This window comes from Diospyros lotus, chromosome 10 (assembly GCF_014633365.1).
Source record: "Diospyros lotus cultivar Yz01 chromosome 10, ASM1463336v1, whole genome shotgun sequence".
In the NCBI taxonomy this organism is placed as follows: domain Eukaryota; kingdom Viridiplantae; phylum Streptophyta; class Magnoliopsida; order Ericales; family Ebenaceae; genus Diospyros; species Diospyros lotus.
The window spans coordinates 30,902,721-30,929,817 of NC_068347.1; the positions used below are offsets into that span (position 1 = coordinate 30,902,721).

The following is a 27,097-nucleotide window of genomic DNA, read 5'->3' on the forward strand; positions in this document are numbered from 1 at the left end:
CTTTTTTATTTTGTCAATATTTTGAGACAATGAAAATAATTTGAAATATTATTCAATAGAAGAAACTGTATATTGTTATGTAATTTTATATATGATCTTTTAGTAAAATAATTTAAAAAATTTAATATAATAATTTATTATATGTGTGTCTAATCACTTGGTGTTACATCTCTCCTAATAGCCCACATGTCTATATATTAACTAACCTTGTGAACGCGTGGAAAAACCATAATAGTCACCAACGTGGAGTGTTAGAAGTCTTTGAAGATGTCCTTCATCAATTAATTGATTATAAGGTAATGTTATTTGAACATAAAATTTTAATATTTCATATCACATTCGAGTAATTCACTTGTGAGTTACTTATTGTGTATTATTGTATCAATATTAATAATATGTGTGTCTAGTGAGTCTCCTCGTCTAAGTTACTTTTGCACTAAATAACTTACTCACATATTACTTAAATATCGCACGAAATATCAAAACTTTATGTCCAAATATAATTTTAGGTTATTATTATATGGTCTCTAAATAATTCATTGGAGAGTCCAAGGGTTAATATCCATCACTTTGATTGGATTATCTATCATATATTATGTCAAAAAAGAAAAAAGTTGTTGAAAACACTAAATAAAAAAGAAAGTTGTTGTCATCTTGACTTCCAAGTCATGGGTGAAGAAGATAGGTGGCACTCTTACTTAATTGACATATGTGCACATTTCTTGATTATCTTTAATTATCTTCTCCTAGAATGCAATTTGAAGGTTTATTTAGGACAAAAGATTGCTCAAATCATCAAAACGCGTTGGTGCATAGATATGGAATAGTTTAGCTCCTTATAATTTAATTTTAATATGTTTAATTTAGGTTAATCAATTCAACTTAGGAGTAGTGGTTAATACAGTGGTCTAATTAGTATTGAGAGTTAGAAATGAGGTGGCCATGTTGGTGATTATAATCCAAAGATATCATCAAGTAGTATCCGCTTATAAACCATATATATAATTAAAAGCTTAGTTAATACACACTCATCTTTCACTTTAATTGACAGATTAAACCAAAGCTTAAGATGATAAATATATATTTAAACCCCCTTGTCAACCACTAATTCTAGTGGGTGGTTAAAAAAATAATTCATTAGCTTGAATAATTGAAGCATAAGATATATAGGATATTGCTTTAATTTGTCATTCCACTTGTAATTAATGTGGAAGTTGACACTTGCATATGTATTAATAATAGATGCTACTAACATATTACTACTCTGTGTTGTGTTCTTCACTTGTATATTTAGATTATAGGATACTAGAAGTCATATTAATGTCATAAGTTATGTGTGTCTTTTTATTGAAAAAGATTAAGGAGATCATATGTTATTATCATCTCTACCTAATATGTTGCGATACATAATTGATGACACCACCATCAGTCATCACTCATAGCATTAATTACTCTTTAAAATATGACAAATCAAGTGAGCTTGGAAAGGAATATATATTAATTTAGCATAAAGAAATAATTAGGGCTTTATGTTCTAAAACCAAAACCAAAGTTCTTTCTAACATTCTGAAAATCTGGAAAGCATAAACTCTACATAGTTGCAAGAAAATGAAGAAAGGATTTCGTTTCCCTCATCTGCAAATTGGAAGACATGGTGATGGAGCTGCCATGAAATTAAGATTATTGTGTTTCCAGAGAAGAAAAGGAAAGATTAACACAGCAAAGGAAACTAATTAATAATTATAAGAAGCCTCTGTTAATTGAAACAGCATCCATTAATTTACAAGACAAGAATTGATCCTGGCTATAAGACAGGCAGCCAAGCCTTACCCCATTAATAAACCAAAGTTTGAGGCCTCCTTAATTAATTAATTTTAATGTTTTCAATTATCCATCATCAGCATCTTATTCCTCTCCTTGTTATTCTAGCTAGCTGTGGTTGTCATGTACCTGGTGATCTTGAATGGTACTACTTGTTGGATGGAGATGGAGAGGGAGATGATTTGGAATCAGTGGACCTTCTCCTCAGCAGCATCTGCCTCATCCCATCAGCAACCCGAGTGGCTGGATTGGATTTATATTTTCGACAAAAGGACATGTGAGCCTTGACAGCCTCCTTCATCACAGACTTGCCTCTCTCGACTTCATCTCTCACAGCTTCTGAGCACAGCCCACATAGCCATTTGTCGTCAAATTTTGCCTTCACCTCACTAATATAGTCTTGGGTGCAGTCTTCCTTCAGCCCACAACACTCACACTTTGCAGACTCAATCTCACGATCCATTTCTTAGTTAAATATGTTCTTCTTCAACAATCATCAACAAATTCATAATAAACGCGCCCCCTTTCTTCAAACCTCAAAAGTTGTAAAGAAAGCAGTAGCAGTAGTAGTCACCGGGAAGGACCGGGGGGTGTGGGGGGAGCTGGCTTTTATACATGCATGTTTGGTTTGAGAGAAAATCAAGAGAGAGAGAGCTGCATAATTTTCTCTCCATGTTCCAAGGGGACATGAGGTGGGCAGTGGGGGAAATGAGCCAAGATTGTCTGGACTGGGGGTCCTCTCTCTTTTGCCATTCATTAATTTTATATATTATTAAAACTCATAATTAATAAATTCGAGTGGGTGATGGATTCGATTCTATCTACTTCCCCCCGTTTTGTCACCTTCTCTTGTATTTAGTTTTGGGTTTTGTTTGATTGACAGTTACTTTCGGTTGGCAATGAGATAGTTGAATTAATAATTGCTTTTAAATATATTATAGCTCCACTTTTCAGAACTTCCATGGTTTCAAGTTTAGGGCTCACCTAACCTAACCATATAGAAACAACACCTCAACCGGACACCATTAAATTGACTAATATATATATGGCGGTCTTCCGTGCTTCAAGGGCCATAATAATTGATCCAAGAAAATTTAGGGTAATCATACCATAAAATTACATACAAATTACGTGTTGTAAACATAAGCTTATTCCAAAAACCCTCACCTTCTCATTTCTTAATTAGTTCCATTACAAAAGTTTCAAAACCAATTTGGGTTACAAAATCAAGTTTTAAAACAATTTTGATCGTTGATTTCTCCTTTAACTATCATTAAATTTCTGTTTTGAATTTGAGTTTAATTTCAAATTTAAAACCACCCCATTTAAGCCACATTTGGGAATTAAGTTTTGTTGTCGGCAGTTGGACTGTTGACAAACCATAGAAACCGGTACAATTACTGAGGAGTGAGGAGTGAGGAGCTTTCATATAATTTAATTGATTTGTACGTACGTTCGCAAATGTTCCTCCCTCAATTATTAGAGACAAACCAAAATGTGAGGATTACAGTAAAGAGTCGGAAAAGATGAGATTACAGAGGTAATTAATTATGATTGGCCACGTCTCATGAGCTGAGCAGTATCATCAATCAATTAGTTAAAAGGCTTTCCAGACAATCCCCTTAGTGGCACACCGGAATGGATTTGTAGAGATCGAAAGTAATGTGTTTTATCAGTTACTTTTATCAATCTTCTCACTGTCTTTTTGTAGCTTTTGAGGACTCTAAACTAATTATCTGCGCCCACAACTACTGCATCTTCACATATATATATGTGTGTGTGTGTGTGTGTGTTCTTCTTTTCTTTCTTAATTTCTTAATTCAAGGCAATTGCTCTCTAAGAACTGTTCCCAATTAAGGCCTAATAGAGTCAAGAGATATCTCCGATCTATTTAAAAAATCTAAATCGTTTTCTTCTTCCTTCTTCCTCCATGTGACTGACTGTGAGCTGCAAAGTTGTAGTCAAGTATATGGTCAATGCCATGAGATTGAGGGCTCATTATATCCAATCAACTTCTGTAAATTCCCTATAATACATATATATTGATACACAAAGTGAAAAGCAAAAGATCAAAGCACATAAATTAAAGCATTATGCTTTGTTACCCATTATCTATTGGCTTCTGTAGGGGCCTCTCGTTTGTCTGATCATGCACGAGGGTGATTCATGCTATGCATTTGTAAAAACAATTAAAAACTTTAAATGAAAGTTTATTAGATAATATTTTAAAAATATATTTTATGAACATAATTTTATTGCACCGAATCAACATAATACAATATTCTAAATGTAATTCCTAGCTTCATAAAAAACAAATTAAACAATAACCGAATACATACATATATGAATATGTGTGTATATTTTTTATTAATATTTAATATTATTATTTATTACGAATTATAATTTTTTATTAAAAACCTTCAAAAAGTTTTTGGTATATATTAAACCCGAGATCAAACTAAATCAAACAAAAAACTAGTCATCTCCAATACTAAAATCGAGAATTAACTAGAATCCTCTCACAATGAATTAAATTCAAATTTAAATAGTCTTACAAAGAAACGTACAAAGGAACAAAAAAATTTCACGAGCAACCACTGATCCATCAAAAGGCCTTTAGCATGGGGCCATATTTCTGTTCCTCCATTCTCATAAGCAATTGACATTAGTGAATATTTTTAGAGTTTGTATTAATTTAATTAATGCCCTTCACATGACATCCACATGCACCCTCTTGCCCTTACCAAAGTCCTCAATCATTTAGATTCATCAATTGAACTTAGCTGCTTTATATCCTTCAATGAGAAACCAAAAAAAGAGTTATAACTTCTTGTTCTATTAGATAACAAGATTATAGCCAAAATACTTTGTTCGTTACATATCAATATTAATATATACTTCTCCTTCTTATCATCATATGATTCAATTATATATTGTGCTTGTGGCATGTGCTAGTAACAGTCCCCAGTGCCAGCATAACGGGTTGTCAATTAGGATGATTTTTCTTCAATTTTTTAAGCAAACCCTGATTGTTTTGTTTGGAAAAAAAAGTGCCCATGACTTCAAAAGAATAATAATTTTATAATTATTATATAAGCCATTTTTATAACTAGTATTTGGGCCTTATACTTCCAACTTCAAGAAAAGAAAGTTGGTCAACTTAGACAAATTGCATGAACATTTGCATGGAATTCTTAGGACCCACCCATGTGGAGACTCTGAGGGGTGCCTTAGACTTGCCCTACCCTCTTCACTTGGGCCCTCTAGATTCATCTTCTTGCTTGGATACTACCATACACCGCATGCTTCTTGTTTGCTCAAAGCTTGCTTTAGACAACCTTTTGTTTTTTAAAAGGGTTTGTGTATTAACGCAATGCTTTCAAAATAAATTATCATAAATAAATATAATTGACGAGATAGAATTCTTGCTGTTAACTTTACTTAGTGAGATTAAACATGGACTTGCGATTATTGTTGTTCTAATACAAAGTTTTCTTTCTTTGCTTGGTTTTTATCATTTTAGAGTCTTATCTGTATCCAATTTTAGAAAATAACTGAACCCTAATAGTGGAATTTTAAAATTGAGGGAATATTATTTATTTTACCCTACTATATACAGTTGAAGAAAATAAATTAAAATTCCACGTGCTGAGCTTTCACATCTTCATTTCTAAATTGGCCTTGGTTCAGTGGGTTGGGCCAGTTATTGTTTTGAACTCCGGTTGGGCCTGACTACAATGGGCTAGCTGTTTTGGGTCCTCAAATGGACTCTGATTGGGCTTTGATGTGAATTTGTTAATTCAGGATCAGATCTAAAAACAGAATTGGCAGGTGAAGCTATGGATGATATCACACTGTTATAAAAATATTCAGCAAATTGTCTTCTGAAGACATCAGTAATCAGAAACCAGATTTCGATGCATAATTTTCCTGAGAAACAAACAGAGGTCTTGTCAGGAGTTTGTCTCCCTGTAAATGGAGAGATTCGCGTGAAATTCCTAATTTATTCCAAGAAACCTTAACAAGATGGCTAAAAATGGCCTCCAAAGAGGGAAATCAAATCATGGAAAGAAAATGATAAGAAAAAGAAAAGAATCTTCCCAAATCAGATTATTTGCGTATAATATGAGCCTAACCTTTTACATAATTCTATCAATAATAGTAGCAATAAATAATAACCATTAATTATAGAAAACAAAGATAGAGCGAGCTTCAATTGCATCATCATGATCACCAGCTTTGGCAAAAGCCAACAGCAAAGCAATGTCCCAAAAGCAACTCCATTGATTGACAACCATGTGCAGAAAACTGCTGATTTTGATTTCCACCCAATGAACATGATGAATTTACATAATGACAGATCTTTGAAGCCAAGAAAGAAAGAAAGAAAATTGAAGGAATTTTCAGGGAAAAGCCCATAAACGTCGTCAAGACTCCAACTTTCCCATCTTCTCTTCCAGCATCATTTCCTTGTGCCGGCACTCGCTGCTGCAGAAAGCTTTCTCACCCCTGCAACAACAATGGAGGATGATGAGCAAACGTATAGAACTGGTAGTTTAATTCCTCAAATCCAAATTTGATTGAGATGAGTCCCTGTGATGAAACTTAATTTTGAATTTGAATAGAGGATGTGAAGCTTAATTCAACCGGTGACATGATATTAATGTGTCTTTCCTAACACAACTCCTAGATATCGGCCAGATACAGTTCTAATACGTTTCGTGAAAGTAGAGCAAATGAAAATAATTAATATGATTGTGTTTCATTCCATAATTAGAATCCCTAAAGTAAAGAAACTTGAGCTAACCTATAAATGTAGATGTCTTTTCCTTGGCCGAGATTCTTCCTGCAAGTGTGACAGAAGCTGAGGAAACTCTCCGATGGAAAGCTCAATGACCGATTATAGTAAAACCCATTTTCCATTTTGGAAGCAGCAGAGATCTCAACAACGCAATCATCGAAAATATGGGTTGTTCTCGGATTGGGGCCGCGAGAAATCACGCGAGTGTAATCCTCGGAGAGCTCCATTTCAGAAGCAGGGACGGTGAAAGTCGCCGGAGAATTGGGGGTTTCTGGGCCGGAATTCGCAGAGCCAAACGGCGACTTCGTCCCAAGAGACGGCGAGAAGGAACCCAGCTGAGAAGTCCTCGTCTTGATCCCGAAATCGGCCGGCGATTTGGGAGATTGAACGGTGGAAAGAATAGAGGAGGGAATCTGGATCTTCAACTGTGATCCGAACAGAACCATTCGGCTATTAGATTTGGGCAATATTGGGTCGGAATTTTCATCGGCGAGAGCGTCGACAATGCCGAGACCAACCCGTCGGGAGTAATCCAATCTTTCCCATTGGGTTCTGGTCTCTGGTTTTGGGAATTTTAGAGTTTGTTTATCTGACCAGAAGGGGTTTTTCAGGGCGGGGAATGGTATGGTGTCGACGATGGAAGTTGGGCTCAGAACAGATTCGGTTTCAGTGAAGCTTTTCGAAGCAAGAGAGCTGAAAATGGAAGTAGTGAGCCTGGTGTATTTTCCGGTTGGCGAAGATAGAGAGCTGCAATCCGCCATTGGAGCTTGCTTGGTGGTTGCTCTTGATCTCTTCTTCAGCATAGCGTAATAGCCTAGAAATCAGCCCGCCAAATAAACACTCCGATGAGTAACTAAAACGTAGAAGTTAAAGCAATGATAAACAAAGCCCACAAAGAATCCAAACTCAGAGAGAGAGAGAGAGATTTGGCACCTCAAATGTGGCGCATTTTAGCGAGAAAACTCCATTTCTAGAGAAGGTTTAAGCTCTAAGATCAGAAAAGAAAACCTTTTAATTAGCTCTCAGAAGAGGAAGCGACGAAAGAGAGGGAAAATAAGGTGATGTTTTGGGGTATCGAATACTTTATATATATATATATATATATATGATTTTGTTTGAGCCAGGAGGAGGAGGAGGAGGATTAGGATGATTTTGAGGAAAAATGGGTTTCTTTTTTATTTAAAAGGCTTCTCAGATGGAGACAAGACCAATAAATCAAAAGGGCCAGAGAAAGGAGACAACCACCGAAATTAAAACTGCTCCTCCATTCAATGTTTCTCTTCTTCAGAGTCTCTCTCTCTCTCTCTCTCTTTCTGTCTCTCTCGATTGAAATGATGAGGAGGAGGGGTCCGGTTGGGGATGATGAGATCGGGTTTGGTTTGCAATTGCAGGAGCATGGGATGGGAACACCAGCGGCTTTGGGCTTTGGCTTTGGTAAAAGCACCAACGCTTAATACGCTTGCCTCCTTCTTCTTCTTCATCACCAGCCCTGAATTCATTTAAGTCTTATTCATTCGCGGCGGTTTCTGCCACCAAGTACAGTACAGATTCTCTCTCTCTCTTTCTCTCTCCCTATCCGCCATGCGCACAGTTGTGGCAGTATCACACTAACCCCTATGCTGGCTGACGACACCTTCCTTTATTTTTTCTTCACTTCAATTTATACCCGAGTAATCTATTTTACCTGGAAGATACACAATTTTTTTTTATCGAAAGTAAACAAAAAAAATCAAAATACTCTCACTCAATTTGTAAAGTGTGCCACTAGGTGCTGCTTTTTTCTCTCTCTTTCCATGACAGTTGATGCACCCGCCACTTCATTGTTACCTTCGCCTTGTCGTTGCTTTCACCTCATTGACATCGCCTCGCCAATCATCGTCGTATTTTTCCTCCATTGAAAATGTAATGGCAATCGACGAGACGATAGCAACGACGAAACAACGATTGCACTAGCGACCATAGAAGGAAGATGAGGACATTTCGATCTTTTTGCCTTTCTTCGATAACTCCCTTTGTTAATCTCTCGGGCAAAGTAGCACTGCCCATATATATTACCATAGGTGTCGTAGCAGAAAAAATATAAATTATTTTATTTTATTATTATTTAATTATTTTCTCTAAAATATATATATATATATATTTGAAGAGCATAATAATCAAGACCACAATAAAAATATAGTAACGTGTCATCATCGAAGCGAAGCGTATTTTCGTAGACTAAACAGTTGTTTTGTTTATATATTTTAAGCAAAAATTGTAAAATTTTTAATGTTTGAATGACGTGAAATCCCTCCAATTCAACCACGTACTAATTATATTTTAGTATTTAGAGAAAATGATTAAATATTGTTGAATTAGCTTAATTAGTAGTTCATTAGAAGATAATCTTTTTGATTAAATACAGTTTAGTTTTTTTTATTTTTTATTTTTGCTAAGATGTGGATGTTTTAGTGGTATCTTAGTGTTAGAGAAATTTAAATGGTAATTATTTTAATAAATTATATATTTAAAGTAGTAGTAGTAGTAGTAGTATTTGAGGTCCAAAAGAGCAATGAAATGAATGATGGCTGAAGCTGTGTCCGACAAAGAGAAATGGGCCACATGTCTCTTAACAAAACAACAATAAACTCGAGCTAATACAAATTAGCATCATCCCTAATAATGTGATCTGACTTTTTAAGTACTTTGGACTTGGGGCAAATGAATAGTTTACAAACTTATCAAACCTACCCAAATGTCCTTTAAATATAATCTAATTATTATATAACTTTTCACACAATTATTAACCACAATAATAATACTATAATAATTATTCATGAGGGGTACCAAAAAAGTTTAAATTTAGAGTATAAATATTAAAATTGATGATGATTTTTGGAACCGACCACCATGTGCCAACTCGAGAATAAAACCTCGGAGTTAATGATATCGGACATCGGTGATAGAACCTGCAAGACAATAGAATGGCAGGGCTATGGTCCCCTGGGTGGACTCCGACGCTCAAATTAGTAGAGTAAATGCGAGTAGTAATAAATGTAAGAGCTGTAGAGCTTTTTATACCTGATGAGAATCGACCCAAATTTTTTGGACTCCGCACCAGATTGTTGACTTGCCACGTGTCAGCCTCTCGAGCAATCCATGTGGTGAGCGAGGCCACTAGCGTGTAGGGGTATTCTTGTAATTTTAGGTAGTGCCACATTACTTGCCCCCCACTCCTTGAGCTAAGCTGAGAATTACGTTGGGTAGAGGAGTAACTTAATTTCTGAGGTTATTTAACAGTAGATTTTTTCCAAGGTGCATAAGAGTATTTTTAGCTCGGCAAATGATGATGATGATCTATGAGACCACCCACCACGCGCTGCCTTGACAAATGGACCTCGGGAGTGGAAGCTTCAGACTTGGGTATTCTTGGCCTCGGATCTGTAGCCTGCACTTCGAACTTGGTTATACCTGGCGCTGTTTGTGGGGATGTAGCCTATAAGACAACGAAGCAATAAGGCTGGGATTCCCTGGTCAGGTTGGTCTGGCTGGGATCCCCTGGTTAGCCTGGGATTCCTTGGTCTGGTTGGGATTTCCCCTGGTTAGGCTGGGATTCCTTGCTCTGGCTGATCAAGTTGGGATATCCTCTGGTCAGGTTGGGATTTTTCCTGGTTAGGATGGGATTCCCTGGTTTGGTTGGGATTTCCCCTAGTCAGGTTGGGATCCCTTGGCCTGGTTGATCAGGCTAGGATATCCTCTGATCAGGTTAGGATTTCCCCTAATCAGGTTGGGATTTTCCCTAGTCAAGCTGGAATCCCTTGGTCTGGCTGATCAGGCTGGGATATCATTTGGTCAGGTTGGGATCCCTTGGGCTCTTGACCTATGGATTTCAGTCACTCCCACGCAAAAAATGGTGTTGGGTTCTGAATTTTTTTTGGCCATTAGTCCATATTCGGCTTGTGGACGACCTAGGGTACTTGACTCTTGGATTTTTGCCACTCTCACGTGAACGAGGGTGTTAGGCTCTGAATTTTTTCCATGGCCATTAGTCTATATTTAGCTTGTGGATGGCCAAGGGCACTTGACCCTTGGATTTTTGCCACTCCCATGCGAAGAAGGGTGTTGAGTTTCTTCTAGCCATTAGTCCATCTTCGGCTTGTGGACGGCCTAGGGCTCATGACCCTTGAATTTTAGCCACTCCCTTGCGAAGGAGGGTGTTGGGCTAGAGTTTTTCCTTGGCTATTAGTCTACATTTGGGGACGGCCTAGGACACTTAATCCTTGGATTGTTGTCACTCCCACGCGAAGAAGGTGTTGAGTTTCTTCCGGCCATTAGTCCATCTTCAGCTTGTGGACGACCTAGGGCTCGTGACCCTTGAATTTTAGCCACTCCTTCGTTGATGAGGGTGTTGAGTTAGAGTTTTTCCTTGGCTTTTGGGGACGGCCTAGGGCACTTAACCCTTGGATTGTTGTTACTCCCACACGAATGAGGGTGTTGAGTTTTTTTCGGCCATTAGTCCATATTCGGCTTGTGGACGGCTTAGAGCTCGTGACCCTTAGATTTTAGCCACTCTCTCGTAGAGAAGAGTGTTGGGCTAGAGTTTTTCCTTGGGCATTAATCCACTTTTGGGGACGGCCTAGGGCACTTGACCCTTGGATTGTTGTCACTCCCACGCGAATGAGGGTATTCAGTTTCTTCCGGCCATTAGTCCATCTTCGGCATGTGGACGGCCTAGGGTTTATGACCCTTGGATTTTAGCCACTCCCTCGCAGAGAAGGGTGTTGCGCTAGAGTTTTTCTTTGGCCATTAGTCCACATTTAGGGACGGCCTAGGACACTTGACCCTTGGATTTTTGCCACTCTCACACAAATGAGGGTGTTGGGCTCTGAATTTTTTCCTTGGCCATTAGTCCACCTTCAGCTTATGGATAGCCAAGGGCACTTGACCCTTAGATTTTTGCCACTCCCATGCGAAGAAGGGTGTTGAGTTTCTTCCGGCCATTAGTCCATCTTCGGCTTGTGGACGGCCTAGGGCTCGTGACCCTTGATTTTAGCCACTCCCTTGCAAAGGAAGGTGTTAGGCTAGAGTTTTTCCTTGGCCATTAGTCCACTTTTGGGGACGGCCTAGGGCACTTGACCCTTGGATAAGTTTTTTCGTGGCCATTAGTCCACATTTGGGGAAGGCCTAGGGCTCGTGACCCTTGGATGAGTTTTTCCGTGGCCATTAGTCCATCTTTGGGGACGGCTTAGGGCTCGTGACCCTTGGATTTTTCTTTAGCGAAGTGTTGGCCTTTGTGAGATTGCTATTAGATGGAGAGAATCCGAAATCTTGTCATTAGTCGTAAAAAGAGTACAAAGAGGTTCGGAGAATTTCCCTACTCAATAATAAAACTTTCTTAAGTTTTGCACATTCCAGGTATGCTTCAAGGGTTGCCTTCCATGTCTTCTAGTCGATATGCCCCCAGACTTAAGGATTTCACCACCTGGTATGGTCTTTCCCAATTTGGAGTTATTTTATTCGCTTCCCGAGGATGACTCACGTCGAACCGTCGCAGTACAAGATCTCCTAGCATGAAACTCCTAGCGTGGATTTGTCGATTGTAGTATCTAGCAATGTGTTGATTATACGTGACTTGTCGAATTCACGTAAGGCCTCAGAGCTCATCCATCAAATCCAAGTTGCGCCTTAGCGCTTACTCAGGGGTTGGTTAGAGCCGAGATGAGGCGGCTCTTCCTTTCCCCTCTTGAGTTCTTAGACTTGCCTCTCCAGGAAACGCAATTGCCTCTCCTACGGAGTCCCTCCTTCTTGTGAGGGGGAAGAAGTAGATCCTGCAGCTTCAGAGGGATGGATTTCCTGGCCCGACTGGCGGGATTGACGAGGCTCCTGAGTAGGAGGAGGTGACTGGTGCTCCTCTCGCTGAAAGGGCACATGCGGACGATTTTGTTCATTCTGGTGTAGATAACCAGTCAACAACTCAGTTAACTGTTGGACATGATTTTTCAACCTGGTAAGTCGGTCATCTGGCATTGGATTGGCCAAAGATGGTGGATTCTCCCCATGTGGCAGGGCCTCTAGATTGGCATTAGCTTGGCTACGAGTCACGTCTCTTTGGGGAGCCATGTAGTTAGTTATGGCGAGGGGCAAAAGTTGTTTGACACTTATGGAAAGACCGAGGTCCGAGGTAAGGAGTGGAAGTCCAAAACGTGAGGTAAGGAAAGAAGAGGCTGGTGAGTCTAGACGTCGGCCCCACGGTGGGTGCCAAATGATGATGATTTTTGGGACCGACCACCACGTGCCACCTCTGCGAATGGACCTCGAGAATAGAACCTCGGACTTAGTGATGTTAGACATCGGTGATAGAACCTGCAAGACAACAGAGTGGCGGGGCTAGAGTCTCCCGGGGTGGACTCTGACGCTCAAATTAGTAGAGTAAATGCGAGTAGTAATAAATGTGAGACTTGTAGAGCTTTTTATACCTGATGAGGACCGGCTCGGATCTTTCGGACTCCGCACCAGATTGTTGACTTGCCACGTGTCAGCCTCTCGGGCAATCCATGTGGCGAGTGAGGCCACTAGCGCGTAGGGGTATTCTTGTAATTTTTGGTAGTGCCACATCAAAAATCAAATTTTAATTCTAAAGAATCCAACCTATATTGACACAACATGAGATCTAAGTTGCATGTAAACGCGTTTGGGATGCCATTTCGACATTTTTGAATCGTTTCACGTTTTAGAGATGACGAAGACATTCGAACTCATTTTTGGGTCATTTCTGTAAATTACGAAACGTATTGGGATTGTTTCGCGATTTACTGAAATGAAATAAAATCGCATTTTTAGCAATAATTGCCCACGTCACATGGATCCCCAAGTCAGCCAAAGCCCTTATTTTCTTCTTCTTTTTTCGCCTTGTTTTTCCGAATCTACTGTCACTCACGCATTGCCGATTGTCGATCCTTCAATTGTTTCGGTTCTGTCACTCATTTACGTTGCTACTTTGGGTGCTTCCTCGCCGCCAATCGTCAATCCATTGCACATCACACGCATCCCGAAGCTAGCCGCCAACCCCCCACCTATTTTCTCTTTTCTTTTCTTCTTTTTCTTTCTTATTCTTCTTTTTCTTTTGCCTTTTTTCTCCAAATCCATTGTCACTCACGCATCGTCGATTGTCGATCCATCGGTCATTTCAATTCCATCGCTCACTCACATTGCTACTTCGAGTGTTTCCTTGCCACCAATCGTCGATCCATCGCTTTTGGGTCACCCGTTGATCTATTTGGTATTTTGTTTCTAATCTATTTATATTAAAACTAAATTAATTTTAAATAAATAAAAAAATTCAGTAATATTGCTGAAATTTTGGTTTTGGCTAATTTGGAATATGGCATATGATTATATGAATATTAATAGCATATTGCATATCAATTTGGAATATGGCATATGAATATCTTAAAGTTAATTTGAATAATTTTTTTATATAAAAAATTATATTTACAAAAAAACTCTTACATTTTTTAAATTTACAATTTATCCCTCATTCTTGTTTTCTATATTTTTAAAAAAATGTCATTTCAGTGTTTTCATTTTATATCAAAAACGTTTCATTTTCTGTTTCCGTGCTATCTTGTATGAGATAATCAAACTTGAAAGATATCGAGAGAACTTTGGTTTGACAAATTTGCCATCAAACCAAGATAACTAAGTCTACATGTTTTGATAGATTCTATCTTTGTTAATTTGATATAATCGAGCTCAAGATAATTTAGAGTAGCTCAAGATGATTTGATATAATTGAGCTCAAAATAATATTGGATATTATTTTAATTCTTCTTAACTTAGCAAAAATCCATGCATAAAAAAAATTATTCGTACCTCGAAGTAATATAACGATATTATCAATTTGTTTTTAGCCAATGAAAGTATCCATTATGCATTCATCTCGAGAAGAAACAATTTACATATATAGATGCCTAAAACCTAACACTTTTACTAGACCCACAAATAATATATAATAGTAACACTATTATGTTTGATAGAGAGTTCAAATTAACCAAATCAGCCTCTGGGGGGCCATGAAAAGAGTCAGAAGCAGAAGCGCCAGTCTATGTATGAAATGGAGATTGAAGCATAAGATGCAATGAACAACAGGGGGATGAGCAGAGAAGTCGCCGTCCCCCCGGTCGAGCTCACTGCCGGAAAGCCGCTGTCAGTTGATGGCACAGTTTTAGACCCTGTTCCTCCTGCAAACCATGACACCACCGATATGAATGCTTTCATATGAGCATTCTTATTCTCGAACAGTAGTAGCTGCAGGTTCTCACGGATTAATTAAAGAACAAAGAATAAAAAGCTGTACCTGAAGGGGGGCTTGAGATTCATATTCCGGTGTGCCCGCCGGCGAACTGGGCGGGGAAGCAGCTGCAGAGGTAGAATTTGTTACAGGTTAGTACAACACGTAAACTGTTCTTGTAATGATGATCTAATTGGACATAGAACTGGTTTCATTGGTTGGATCAGTGGTTGAATGTTGTAAGGCTAAGCCGAAAGAGAATAATGAAATAGGTGAATTCTTACCTTTACATCGGCTGATGGGAGGAGTCTGGACATTGCAGGCCGAAGGAAGGGCCAGAGCCTGAGTCTGGTTGACATTGATGCCCAGGGACGATCCGCCGCCGCCATTTATGGCCTCACACAAGCACTGTGGCTGCGAGCGAACGACGTTGGCCAGCTGCGAGCAGCATCCAGAGGACGGCGTGGAGGTGTTCCCGGTGATGTAGTTCAGGCACGGTGACAAACTGATTAACGCATTCGAGCAACTCGACGAGGACTGAGCAGAGACCGCTCCAGCCCAGATCACAACCACCATAGCCACCACCCCAGCTACCCCTTGATGTGCCATAGTATATATTTATGTATAGCAGAAGGAAACACTGCCTACTACCTAGCCTTAACCAATGTATGTGAATGTGATTTAGTGTGCTAGTTGATCAATGTGCATTATATTATATAGGGAGTTTGCGAAGGAAGAGTCAATGGAATTGGCCAGCTCTGGGTGGCCAGCTTCTCCTAATTTGCTTCCAAATTATTCCTCTTCAGGATCCAAAACTAAGTTTGAAGGGTGCTTTGATGCTTTCTGAGGATTGTTTTTGTGGGTGTGGGTGGCCAACTTCAATAGTTTGGTGGTGGTTCAGGCTGTGGTTTTTTATCTTAAGGGGGAGACTTTCTTCAACTTTTTCTCAAGAATAAAGCATAGCGTGTGGCCGAGTCCTACCTTTTTTTCTAGAGCTTCTCACTGTGCTTGTTTAATTTTGTGAGTAAATTCAAGCTAATGCAAGAGAAAAGTTGTCTTTGGTGCATTTACGAAACTCTTCTTTACATTTTTGTTAATATAAAGAGCTTGTTTTTATTATTTGAAATCATAATTTTTTAATGAAAAATAATAATTTTTTGGTCGTCATCAAGATTTTTTCTCAAAATTCACAAAAACATAACATAAAATACTCTTAACCCAAATGATATTTTTCTTCATTAATCATAAATTTAAAATACATGCCATATATACAAGTACATCACAAACTCTTCCTTTCAACATAAAAAAAAAATAACAAAAATAGAGATATCTAATCTAAGATGAGATCTACTTTAAGTGGTAAAAACAGTCACTGAAAAATAAAATCTAAAATCTATTTCATTTAGAATAAGAATTATACAAATCAAAAATTATCAAAGTGACAAATTTCTTGAGAATTTAGTTCTACTAGCATGGATCATTAGGACACATAGGATAGGAACAGACAGATCATCTAATTTCAATGTATAAAAGCGAGCTCTACCCTCCCAACAATTAGATTAATGTTTACAAAATAATTACATCTTGGGATTGAATGACAAAGAGAATGATTTATTAAGTCACATGAGGAAACAGTTGAATAAAGTTCCTTGATTTTCTCATTTTTGACAATGGGCTACTCACTTGTTACTCTGTTCTTATTTGCTTTGACAGGCGCACTAGGTCTTGACAGAGAAGTCAAAGAAAAAGAACTTGTTAGCAGCCAAACAATAACTAATTAGAATAATAAATTGTAAATGAATAACTTGATTGGTGATGAGAAGAAGCCAGGGTTCACCTAAGCACCTTATCTTTAAGCTAGTTAGTTAAGGTAGTTGAGCCCCATACCCAACTCAAGCCTTATGTGTTTCTTCCCTCCACTTTTTCCATCTTTATATTCTCTTCCAAACACCAAATCCTCAAACCAAATCCATTCTTCCAAACCCTCCCTCAAAATCTAGTTCCAACTTCAGCAAACAGTTCTCTCCAGCTTGAACTGCACAGCGACATGGCAAGTCTCGTGCCATTTTTGGGCCTAGTTCCAGCTTTAGCACTGGCTTTAACAGCCCTAGTTCTGCCAGTTCATGCTCAAATCAGCACCGCTTGCTCAGCTTCCATGCTCAATGGCTTCACTCCTTGCCTCAGGTTCATCACCAGTGGCTCAAATACCACTTCACCAACATCCGACTGCTGCAGTGCAGTCAAGACTGTTATAAGCAATGGCACAGATTGTCTGTGCCTTATTGCAACCGGGAATGTTCCCTTTCAAATGCCCATCAACAGGACCCTGGCCATCTCCCTACCTCGCGCCTGTAATATGAGTGTGCCTGTCCAGTGCAAAGGTGAGATTCTCGAGCACAAAACTGAAAACTGACAGCAAAATCAAACGCCCCTTGTTCATTCTGTTCCTTCTCTTTTGTTCATCAACTTCCTTAGGCTGCCTCAAACTAACATCTCTTCTCCTCTTTTGTCTTGTGTACTCATTGCAGCCTCTTCTGCTCCTATCCCAGCTCCAGGTACCACATCTATTTGAGTTATTCTTGTCCTATGATTTTGCATAAGCTACAGTTTTAACTGTCCGCGAGTTGGTATAAACTGTACATTTTCCCCGATAACCCTGACAGGTCCTATCGCCCTTACTCCGGCTCTGTCTCCCGAAGCTGCACCGGAGGCTGACACAACTCCGGCCCTCACACCAGCAGACTCAGAAGTTCCGGCTGCCAGTGCAGGAAGCCGGCCAGTTCTGACACCGTCATCCGCCAGGCCCTCCCGCAGCTTTTCGCCATCTCTGACTCTTGCTCTGCTAGGAGCTATGGTTCTGAAGTACTATTATTAATTTGCTCTGTGTCTCTCCACACATGTAATTGCGAGCGTTTGTCTGTCTGTGGGAAGTTTTCTTTTAGGGAAAGATTCTTTTCGAGGTTGTGAAATTTATTTGGGCTTCTTGTTCACATTATTGAGAGAGGTATTGCCGAATTCCTGTAGAATAATAAGTCTTTACCATGAATAAAACATTTTTTTTGGTACTAGAGAGTATATATGGCATTACACCATTCCTTAAGATTGGAATATGAGTTCCTATTTCCTAGACTGACTCATCTTGTAAGGAATGCTCCAGGCAGCCAGAGAAAATATGAAAAGGCTCATTTGTGTACTCTGTAGCTGCCTTGGCTTGAACTTTATCCCATCAAAAAAATTGAACGAACCTTTTGAGTATCAAAAACTTGTGTCAATATAAAACCATTACACGAGCGTCAAGTAATTGATGTAACCTGGCCTAGTGAACAGGATAACATACATCATCTGAATGAAATATCAACACAACACTTGTACCATAGCATAAAACTTAAAAAGTCGCCTACAAGGATTATATTTTTATAGCTCAATACTAACATATGCGAAAGGGAGCCAGTTTGGTAACAATACTAAACTTGTGCTTTTGTAATTAGTAGGTCATGTGCTTGAGATATACAAACACCACCTTCGTAATGTCGGGGTAAATTCTGCCATAATAACAATTAACCCCCTTTGCAAAGCGGTAAATTATAAAAACAAGCCTTTTTAGACCCTCAGAAAAAGAGGGAGCTTTGTGCACCGAAAACACCCTTTCATTCTAATACATGTCAAAACATCATAACCACTTGGGACTCTATTTGGTATAGTAAATTATAGCATCTAACTTTCCCTCCTTTTACGGATTCTCCCCAATTCCTGATAGTTTTGCTCTGTATGTTTCTTTGATTTTGTCCAAGAATTGCGGTTCAACTCACTTTAGAGATTCAGGAAAGGGCACTCCATTGAGGGTTTCCAAAATACTACAACCATAGTATCTAAGCAAATTAAACAAGAGTAGCTTCAGATATTTGAATATAGTTCCACAACAATAAAATTTCTCCAAGCCGGTCCATCAAAGTGAAAAGGAAAATAAAGAACAGGCAAGCCTCCAAGCGCCAAAACACATTAGGCTGAACCTATATGACATCCTTAATAGATTCGCGCCAGGCATACTCCCTAGCTCCATCTTGGTCAACAATCTTGATAACAAAATTTGGCGGGGCCACAACCAGCCTGGACCGAATTTCCATTATGCACTTGTCAACCAGATCAATTGCTTCTTCCAATGACATGTCCTTGTGGTAGTGTCTGTCCATCATGGCGAGTGAGAAGTAGGATCCATAACCAAATGCTGCCTTGTCAACCTTGTGAAGTGTAGCAATATAGTCAATGTAGTATAGGGAGGGGCCTGTCTCCTTGTCGTAGCCAGCCAGAATAATATTCACAAAATATGGACTCTGAAAACCAAAATAGACAATTTCAAGTGATAAATAAACCCAATTTCTAACATCATAGCATCTCCCATCCACAGGAAGAGTTGTCTCACAACTCATTCTAAAAATAATCTCTTAACTGAGACAAAGCAGGCCAAAGAAAATATGGATATTTCATACTTAATGCATTCACACAAAAAACATATGTTTCATACGTATAAAGATAGAATATCAATATTCCATATCAGTGTTCCACATATAATTAGGACCCCTTTTTGATGAGGGCTCATGATATCTTTTTATGCAATCACAGTTCACCTATTAAATTGTGCTATGAAAGGAGCAATGATCATTGATTCAATAGATTAGAAAGATTAGTGTACAATCACATATAAAGAAAGACAAAGTTAGGCAAGTATTGGTGATAAAACAGATGAGCACCTGCATCTACTAAATAGTACATGGTATGAGTGCAGGGCATGCATAAATATATTTTCATGGGTACGTGGTACGAGGGGGTAGGCTTAGTTGGAATGCTGTTTGGGTTGCAGGTCACTTAAAATTTAAAGTCTGTCATATGTCCATATGTATTTTCAAATACAATCCCAGTGGCATCCCTAGTACACAAGGCTCCCTGGGTTGTTTTGTATACAGTCTTACCCTTACTTTCAAAAAAAAAACTTGTAAAGAGATTTTTTTCCATAACTCAAACCCTCAACCTTTTAGTCATAAAACAACAACCTTACCAGTGCTACCAAGGCTCACTCTCACAAGTCCAATAATAATAATAGAGTAACTAAAAATAAACATAAATCTCATAAGTCATAATGTAATCCAATAAGCAGTTTAGAACTCAAATCTTCAAGACAACTAATTAATCCACCAAACTGATACATATAAAATCACTATAATCATCTAACAAAAAAACTAACTAAATTACTAAATCTTCCTTTTCCTCTTGTAATGCTTGTTGCATGGCTAGAAATTTAAGTTTGCTCAAATATGCTAATAACTACTGAATACACGACCCACTTAGAAGCAAACTGTGATCACAAATAGCATTCCAAGTTTCCAACTAAGCCTACCCCCCATACAACATACTAGGGCAAATATTGAATTGTGTTCCCATACTCATGCCTCATACCATGACCCAGATAATATTAGTTTACTCAACAATTGCTGGAAGAAAAGGTTTAGCAATAACAACTGAAAAGAACACTCAATGCCAAATTCCCAGTCATATGGAAGGCAAAATTTCCAAAAGAGGACCCAAAACTAAGCACATTAACCAGCTCTTCAACCTAAATACAGCCACCCTTTTTCAAAAAAATCTCTCTAGAACTTTAAGTCCACAGGAAACTCTTAGTTTAAATAGCTTCACTTGCGGAACATACATGGCCTACTGTTCCTATTGAATTTTTATGAGCATGTCCTTCAGTTAACATGGAAAGAGAATATGAAGGGACAGAAAATACAATATGAAGACAAGAAAAGGCACCAATCTTAATTATAACAAAACCTATAAAACAACTTCTGCCCTGGTTTATCATCAGAACACGCACTTCTCATATAAAGATGTACACTGCTAATTTTAGCAAACTAGTTCGACCAACATTTCTCCCACCACTATCTCCACTTTTTAAACATCATCACTAAGTCCACCATCATTTTTTCTTTTTTCCGGCAATTGACCTCTATAAGTTATCTTGCAATCATTTGCTCACAATGTCCTGGCCAAAAAATCATTTTATCCCCTTCACAAATCATAATCTAAAAATATCTCCAAAGTCAATAACCAAGTTATTTTCAGCTGCATATATAATCAGACTCAATAAATTATGAATGACAAGTGACCATCACTACGATGAAACATTATTTCAGTAAAAGTATTAGAAGTAAAGAACATCAACAATAAGCATTACTTCAGTTTTCAACACAAGCACAAATTCATAAAATGAAGAGCAAAGTAAAATGAAATACAACTTACAAACATAACAAATAACAAGTAATTTTTTAATCATTGTCTAACTTCTCAATTCATACACTACTCAAAAGAAAAACAACACAGCATAAACCCAAAAAACAAAAAAGAATAGAATTTATCCCAAAAAAAAAAAGTTACAAAACCGGAGATTAGGATAACAAAGAAAGAAAGTTAATTCTATGAACAGTGAATATTAATCACACAACATTATAAAAGAAGACTTATCAAGGGATTAGGAGGAGAAGAAAATAAGAAAGAGCAAATGTGCAAGACCGAACAGCCAAAAGCAACCCAGCCGAAGCTATGATATGAGGCACGTGCCTTGCACCTTGGCATGAGGCAAACGCTTTGCCTCATACTGTCATGACCCTAGGAGCAATAAAGGGGCATTATTGTAATAGGGTATAATAGTTAGTTAGGGATATTTTACGAGTTGTTAGAAGCACATGGGTGCTGTTAGGATGTTGTTAGAAATTAGTTAAGCATCTAGCTATGCCTTTAAAAAGGCCAATTGTAAGTGGAGAGATTTTATGCTTGAATTGAATGAAATAAACTCTAATTCTCTCTCTAAGATTTCTCTCCAATCTCCGTCAAGTTTCTTCCCTCTTTCTCTCAATTTCTCTCCCTCTTTCTACTGATTTCCCCCTTCCTACAATTCTGATTTCTTCCCCCAATTCCTATCACAACTCTAACTAACCCTAGGGTTGTGACACATACCTAGGTGTGCCTGACAACTATGGTCGTGACAATAAGATGACTTGAGAGAACACAGGCTTGTTATGGAAGATTGGCGCTCCTTGTGCAAGGAATGCGAGGAGAAAATATATCATTTGTTACTACATTGCCCAACTGCTGCAAGGTTGTGGGATTTTGGCTTTTCTTTGTTCAATGCTACTTGGATGATGCTAACAACAGATCTTTTCTTAGCTTGGATGAAGAGTTGTACTAAAAGAAATAAGAAACAATTTTGCAACATTACTCCCCCTTCCATGAGGTGGTGTTTACGAAAAAATAGAAATAATAGAGCATCCAGAGGAGTGAAGTTGTGAAGAGTCTTTTGCATTTTGGAATAGAGAACACTTGGGGGCTGTTTAGTTGTAGAAAATGATTTCCAATTTTCTATCTCCAATTTTCTATAAAATCTCTACTTTTCATTTTCCACAGGAAATTCAGAAAACACATTCAAATTTTAGAAATACAGAAAACTCATTTCCAATCTAGAAATTGAACATATGTTCACAAAAGAGAGGTTTTTTAATTTCTCTTACATAACTTGTGTTTGAGAAGGAGATGGGGATGGTTTGAGAAAAATTGTATTTCCCAAATCTCCAAATTAATAAGGAGAACTTAAAAAACTCATTTTAGGTGTTTTCCAATTGCAGTTCAATTTTGAAAAACTGCATTTTCCAAATGTCCATTTTCTACTTGGAAAGTTTTAATATTTAAACAAATTTTCTAATTTTCCGATTTCTGTGGAGTAACTTTCAAGAAAACTGAGGCTGTTTTCCAAAACTAAACAGCCCCTTGTTTCCCTTTTTTGTGGTTGAAGGAGAATTTCTTTTTTTTTTTTGGTGGTGAAATTCCTCTTTCATGGCCTTTGTAGATAAGTTTCCTTCGTATAGTTGTTAATTTGCTGTAGTTTTTGTATTGAGCTCATCTGCCTCAAAGCACATGCTCCCTTAATATTACTTTGCTTATCAAAAGGATATACACCATGCATCTCCATCTGTCACTTTCAAAGCAATCCGTAGAAGTTTTTAGAAGAGATATTATGTATAAAACAGCAGAAAAAAACTAAACTGATCTGAATAGATTCTACTTAGTGTCCATTAATCATGTTTGTTTCAGATTTATGAAAATAGATTAACAAAAAATTAATCATAAAAAATTTGGAAGAGAAAATTCAAATCCATGCAAAAGAACAATGCGGCAAAATTTTACGCCAAATACTCTTCTTGGCACAACCCTCCAGTGAAAGAATGATGAGATAAAATGTCAACACCATCTTCATATGGTAAAGTTTCATGAGATGGCAGTGAATGAAAAAAAAACTGGTATGGTTGGCTTCCACCACATAGTCAATATTGTGACCCCATACAACATGGAAACATGATTCCAAAATTAATGTCTAGTGCGAATAGATATTCAACAACTATTTAGTTTGTACTCATGCTAGGGACAAAATAGATCGCTACCTCATTGAGTGCTACAGAAAATTCAACTGCATCTCGAAACTTTCAACTGTGGATGAGCGATCTCTCCCCTGCCCCCAAACCCACCCACCCCGTATTTTTTTCAACAAGAATGACTAAATACAAGTATCTTAATCAGTAACATGATAGGAAAGCCAAAGGTTCTATACTATCCATCACTATACTCATGTTACATAGAGGATTAAAGGAATTTCTGTAACAAAAAAGAGTTTGTTTACCAAATTATCACTGTATCTCTCTTCAGGTACAACAATTGCCCTAAATTATTATCACTGCGTTTTTAGTATTCACTTAGAAGATCTCACCCTCACTGTTTCCTCTTCACAAACTGTACCCTGCGATTTCAAGCAACACCCAGAACATTTGCTTATAATTATTTCAATTCAAAACCTAATACTGGGTCATGCTAGACCTAAGTTGCTTAACATGTATTCAACTGTTCATTTGCTCCCTATACATTCCTAGTAAATTTCTTGCAACTGCTTTCCAGACTAATATTCCCACAGTGCAAAATGATTGGATCATAAAACGAACTCTAACGTTAACTGCACAGGGAAGAAAATGGTAAAATCCAAATTAAACCAGAAAAACGTAAAACCTGAGCAAGAACCCTAAGAAGATTACATACCTTGCGCAAGGCAGTGGCAAGCTCGCCTCGGGTGAAGTTCGCGGCAGCGGCAGTGGTCAACGGGATGCCGTTGCGAAAGTGGTACAGCGCCACGTTCTTCTGTATGTACTCCGTAAATTGAGCTCTGATCACATACAACATTCTAAAATCATTAAGGAGAAAAAGAAAGAAAATCAAAAGCGAAAATTCAGGGGATAGATTTGGAGAAACTTGAGTGAAAAATAGGGTTTTAATGGAGAAGACCTGTCACCGGCTTCGCCGCTAACGCCCATGAGCTTGTGAGAATCGAGGATCATGATTTTGTCTTCGTTGGATTTGTGAACCAAAATGCTGTGCACCGCCGATGTATCGGCCACAACCAGAGCGTAACCCTTCCCCACCAATCCGAAGACACACTCCATCTCTCTCTTTCTCTCTCTCTAGATTTGTTGTGTATCCAACGATAAATGTAACGAGGGTTTAGCTTCTCTCCGGATTTCTGATTTCAACTGTAAAAAGGCCACGAGCCGACTTGGGGAAGAAGACACCCGATTCCCAAACTGGGGAGTGGATAAATATTGGGAAATTACGGGGTCACCCCCTCACGTTTCTCCCCTTGCACTTGTGACCCTCATTTTGTTTCATAATTTCAATTCTTCCTCAATATTAACTCCTAAAGACTTTTGAGTTATTTTTGCTCAACTATTTTTGCTTTGTTATTTTGTTTCATAGTTTCAATTCTTCCTCAATATTAACTCATTAGACTTTTAAATTTTAAGTATTTAGTATGAGAACTTGTTAAATTTTTAATTTTTATTAAATTAATTTTAATTTTTTCAAAAAAATTTAAAGACTAATTTGATACAAAAATAAAAATTATGAGGTGTTTGAAGCAAAAATCTAAAATTTATATAATGTACAGTCAATTTATTTAAGCTCTTTAGTAATAAAGAGGATATCATTATTGTAGACTTGTAATATATTTTTTAATCATGGACAAAAATGTTTTTTTTTTTAAATTTTGATCAAAGTTTTGAGTCTTTGCTTTGATGTATATTTTAAACATGTTGCAAAACCTACTTTAAATATTTCAAAACATACATCGAGTATTATAAAAAATATTTGAATTCTCTTGAAAAAGTTTTATATAATTTTATATATTTATTTAATTTTAATTTTTTTTCTTATTTTGAAACCAAATTATGCAAATATGAGTGTTTTTTATTAATATATTTAATCTCGTTTACGAAAAATTCACAAGTCTTATCATTTCATGTTAAAACCTATCTCGAACAGACGATTTCAAAGCAATGTTTCAAAATATGGGCAAATGTTTCGAAACATACTTTTTAATGTTTTGAAACATATGATAAAAAAATTATTGTGTGTCACTTATTTTCACTCTAAATAACTATCTTTACTATTAGTGTTTTTCAATCTCATAAATAATAGATTTTGAAAACGTTTTAAATGTTAATAAACTTACACTTTTAAGACATTTTTTCAAAACACTCAAAAGCATACAAACTCTTCGATCTTTCAAACTTTGTAAGGCTTCCCAAAACTATTCATCATTATTTCATATCTATCCTTAATGTTGTTTTTCAATTGTATATTTTACAATAAAAGGTTTGTAATTAACCTAAGATACATTTAAAATGTATCACTTTTTTTTTGTATTTCAAATTTTTTTTATTTGATTTTACCTAAGTTTGAAAAATTATTGAATTTGTTAGAAAGTTTCAAAATCACCTCATGAAAACCTCTTTCGTGTTTCTTTTTTGTTTTAATTCATAGTGAAAAATACTACCACAAAGGAAGTTTGGAATAAGTGGAGTGGGCCGAAGTCGAACTACTATAAAATTATTGTGTCTATTTTATATATTTTATTTTACCAAAATATCTATTATATTACTAAGTAACTTAAGACATAATATAAATTAAAACTCTAAATTACAGGATCTTACATCTCTATTAAAAAAAATAAAACATAAGTTTCGATACTTTGTCTTACAACCTCTACAATATTGTAAAATTTTATCATAACTTCTTAAAAGAGGATATTATTTTTTATTTTTCAATTCACCCCATGTTGTGAAATATTTAGCACTCACACTCATAACTAATTTTTAAAAATATTTGGGACTACTTAGACAATTTTAAAATTCAAGAAATGTATAGACAAAATAACTAGAGTTCATCCTTGAATAATAAATAATTAGTAAACTACAATCACATCTTATTTAAGAGACGATGATGTAGGATCTTATTAGAAATATTCACCGTTTAAGTTTTATATAAATTCAAATGAAAATTAATTGTGATCAAATTTAAAATTTTAAAGTAAAACATAATCAACTTAACCCAATTAATTCGAGGTTAGATATGGTTGATTTCAAACCCTTAGGTGGTGTTCTTTTTGTATTTCAGTTTTGAGTTTTAAATTTATTTTTAGTTTTGTGTTTTGAGTGTCTATTTTAAAAATTTTAAAAACGCGTTCTTTTTGTTATTCTGAAAAACTGTTTCTTAAAATAGAAAATTAGAAAACATGTTTATTTTAAAATTTTGAGAAAATTTATTTTATAATATTTTGTTAAATAAATTTGATTTCAAAAATTATAAATATTTATTAATACATTATTAATTTGATTCAAAGATTTAAATTATAATTCAAGAGATAATGGATAATTTAATTTTAAAAATGAAATAAAGTAATTATAAATTACAAAATAACATAACATTGTCACGGGTATAATCCAAAAAAATTTAAAAAAATAATACAAAAAAATTATATTACATATTTAATTTAATATTTAAATAAAACAAAACAAAACAAAACAACCAACAAATCAAATCGCAAAAGGGAAGAGAAAAAGGTCGTAGCAGCAAGTAGGAAGAAACCATGGTGAAGGGGAGAAGATGCTCGGCCATTCGGCGATGGTGGGGCGCAATGCTAGGATTTCGGTCAACGGCAGTGGGTGGTGGCAGGCCAGAAGAGAAGAGAAGAGAGGAGAGGAGAAAGGAAACGGGGGGCGATCAATGGCGGTGGCGTCGATCGCGATGCAAGGGTTTGCGATGGGGGGCGGTCGACAACA

At 37.0% G+C, this 27,097-nt stretch overlaps 5 protein-coding genes across 5 annotated transcripts; 1 reads left to right on the forward strand and 4 right to left on the reverse strand.

The window, feature by feature from the left end:
* Positions 1-1,551: 1,551 nt before the first annotated feature.
* LOC127812027 (uncharacterized) lies at positions 1,552-2,520 on the reverse strand. Its single transcript, XM_052352285.1, has one exon. It carries the CDS (start codon positions 2,282-2,284, stop codon positions 1,970-1,972), a length of 315 nt encoding a protein of 104 aa, XP_052208245.1. The 5' UTR covers positions 2,285-2,520; the 3' UTR covers positions 1,552-1,969.
* A 3,578-nt stretch (positions 2,521-6,098) lies between these two features.
* Positions 6,099-8,201, reverse strand: LOC127811018 (FCS-Like Zinc finger 8). The gene is made up of 3 exons (XM_052350696.1): positions 7,556-8,201; positions 6,629-7,436; positions 6,099-6,330 (listed from the first exon to the last, which is right to left on the reverse strand). The coding sequence occupies exons 2-3, from the start codon at positions 7,423-7,425 to the stop codon at positions 6,249-6,251; spliced, it is 879 nt and encodes a 292-aa protein (XP_052206656.1). The 5' UTR covers positions 7,426-7,436; positions 7,556-8,201; the 3' UTR covers positions 6,099-6,248.
* Positions 8,202-14,485: 6,284 nt separating this feature from the next.
* LOC127811795 (non-specific lipid transfer protein GPI-anchored 5-like) lies at positions 14,486-15,750 on the reverse strand. Its single transcript, XM_052351967.1, has 3 exons — positions 15,176-15,750; positions 14,958-15,019; positions 14,486-14,841 (listed from the first exon to the last, which is right to left on the reverse strand). The coding sequence occupies exons 1-3, from the start codon at positions 15,498-15,500 to the stop codon at positions 14,788-14,790; spliced, it is 441 nt and encodes a 146-aa protein (XP_052207927.1). The 5' UTR covers positions 15,501-15,750; the 3' UTR covers positions 14,486-14,787.
* A 1,086-nt stretch (positions 15,751-16,836) lies between these two features.
* On the forward strand, positions 16,837-17,969 carry LOC127811955 (non-specific lipid transfer protein GPI-anchored 20-like). Its single transcript, XM_052352175.1, has 3 exons — positions 16,837-17,272; positions 17,420-17,446; positions 17,555-17,969. Exons 1-3 carry the CDS (start codon positions 16,939-16,941, stop codon positions 17,764-17,766), a joined length of 573 nt encoding a protein of 190 aa, XP_052208135.1. The 5' UTR covers positions 16,837-16,938; the 3' UTR covers positions 17,767-17,969.
* A 739-nt stretch (positions 17,970-18,708) lies between these two features.
* On the reverse strand, positions 18,709-24,530 carry LOC127811953 (proteasome subunit beta type-2-A). Its single transcript, XM_052352174.1, has 3 exons — positions 24,267-24,530; positions 24,024-24,147; positions 18,709-19,222 (listed from the first exon to the last, which is right to left on the reverse strand). The coding sequence occupies exons 1-3, from the start codon at positions 24,422-24,424 to the stop codon at positions 18,902-18,904; spliced, it is 603 nt and encodes a 200-aa protein (XP_052208134.1). The 5' UTR covers positions 24,425-24,530; the 3' UTR covers positions 18,709-18,901.
* Positions 24,531-27,097: the final 2,567 nt, after the last annotated feature.

Coding starts and splice junctions, on each gene's coding strand:
- LOC127812027 (XM_052352285.1), bottom strand. CDS start 2,284: ATGGATCGTGAGATTGAGTCTGCAAAGTGTGAGTGTTGTGGGCTGAAG.
- LOC127811018 (XM_052350696.1), bottom strand. CDS start 7,425: ATGCTGAAGAAGAGATCAAGAGCAACCACCAAGCAAGCTCCAATGGCG. Junction 6,331..6,628: donor AAAGACATCTACATTTATAG/GTTAGCTCAAGT, acceptor TTGTTGTTGCAG/GGGTGAGAAAGCTTTCTGCA.
- LOC127811795 (XM_052351967.1), bottom strand. CDS start 15,500: ATGGCACATCAAGGGGTAGCTGGGGTGGTGGCTATGGTGGTTGTGATC. Junction 15,020..15,175: donor TCCCATCAGCCGATGTAAAG/GTAAGAATTCAC, acceptor CTACCTCTGCAG/CTGCTTCCCCGCCCAGTTCG. Junction 14,842..14,957: donor AATCTCAAGCCCCCCTTCAG/GTACAGCTTTTT, acceptor CATGGTTTGCAG/GAGGAACAGGGTCTAAAACT.
- LOC127811955 (XM_052352175.1), top strand. CDS start 16,939: ATGGCAAGTCTCGTGCCATTTTTGGGCCTAGTTCCAGCTTTAGCACTG. Junction 17,273..17,419: donor TGTGCCTGTCCAGTGCAAAG/GTGAGATTCTCG, acceptor TACTCATTGCAG/CCTCTTCTGCTCCTATCCCA. Junction 17,447..17,554: donor TGCTCCTATCCCAGCTCCAG/GTACCACATCTA, acceptor TAACCCTGACAG/GTCCTATCGCCCTTACTCCG.
- LOC127811953 (XM_052352174.1), bottom strand. CDS start 24,424: ATGGAGTGTGTCTTCGGATTGGTGGGGAAGGGTTACGCTCTGGTTGTG. Junction 24,148..24,266: donor AGCGGCGAAGCCGGTGACAG/GTCTTCTCCATT, acceptor GTATGTGATCAG/AGCTCAATTTACGGAGTACA. Junction 19,223..24,023: donor TTGCCACTGCCTTGCGCAAG/GTATGTAATCTT, acceptor TTTGGTTTTCAG/AGTCCATATTTTGTGAATAT.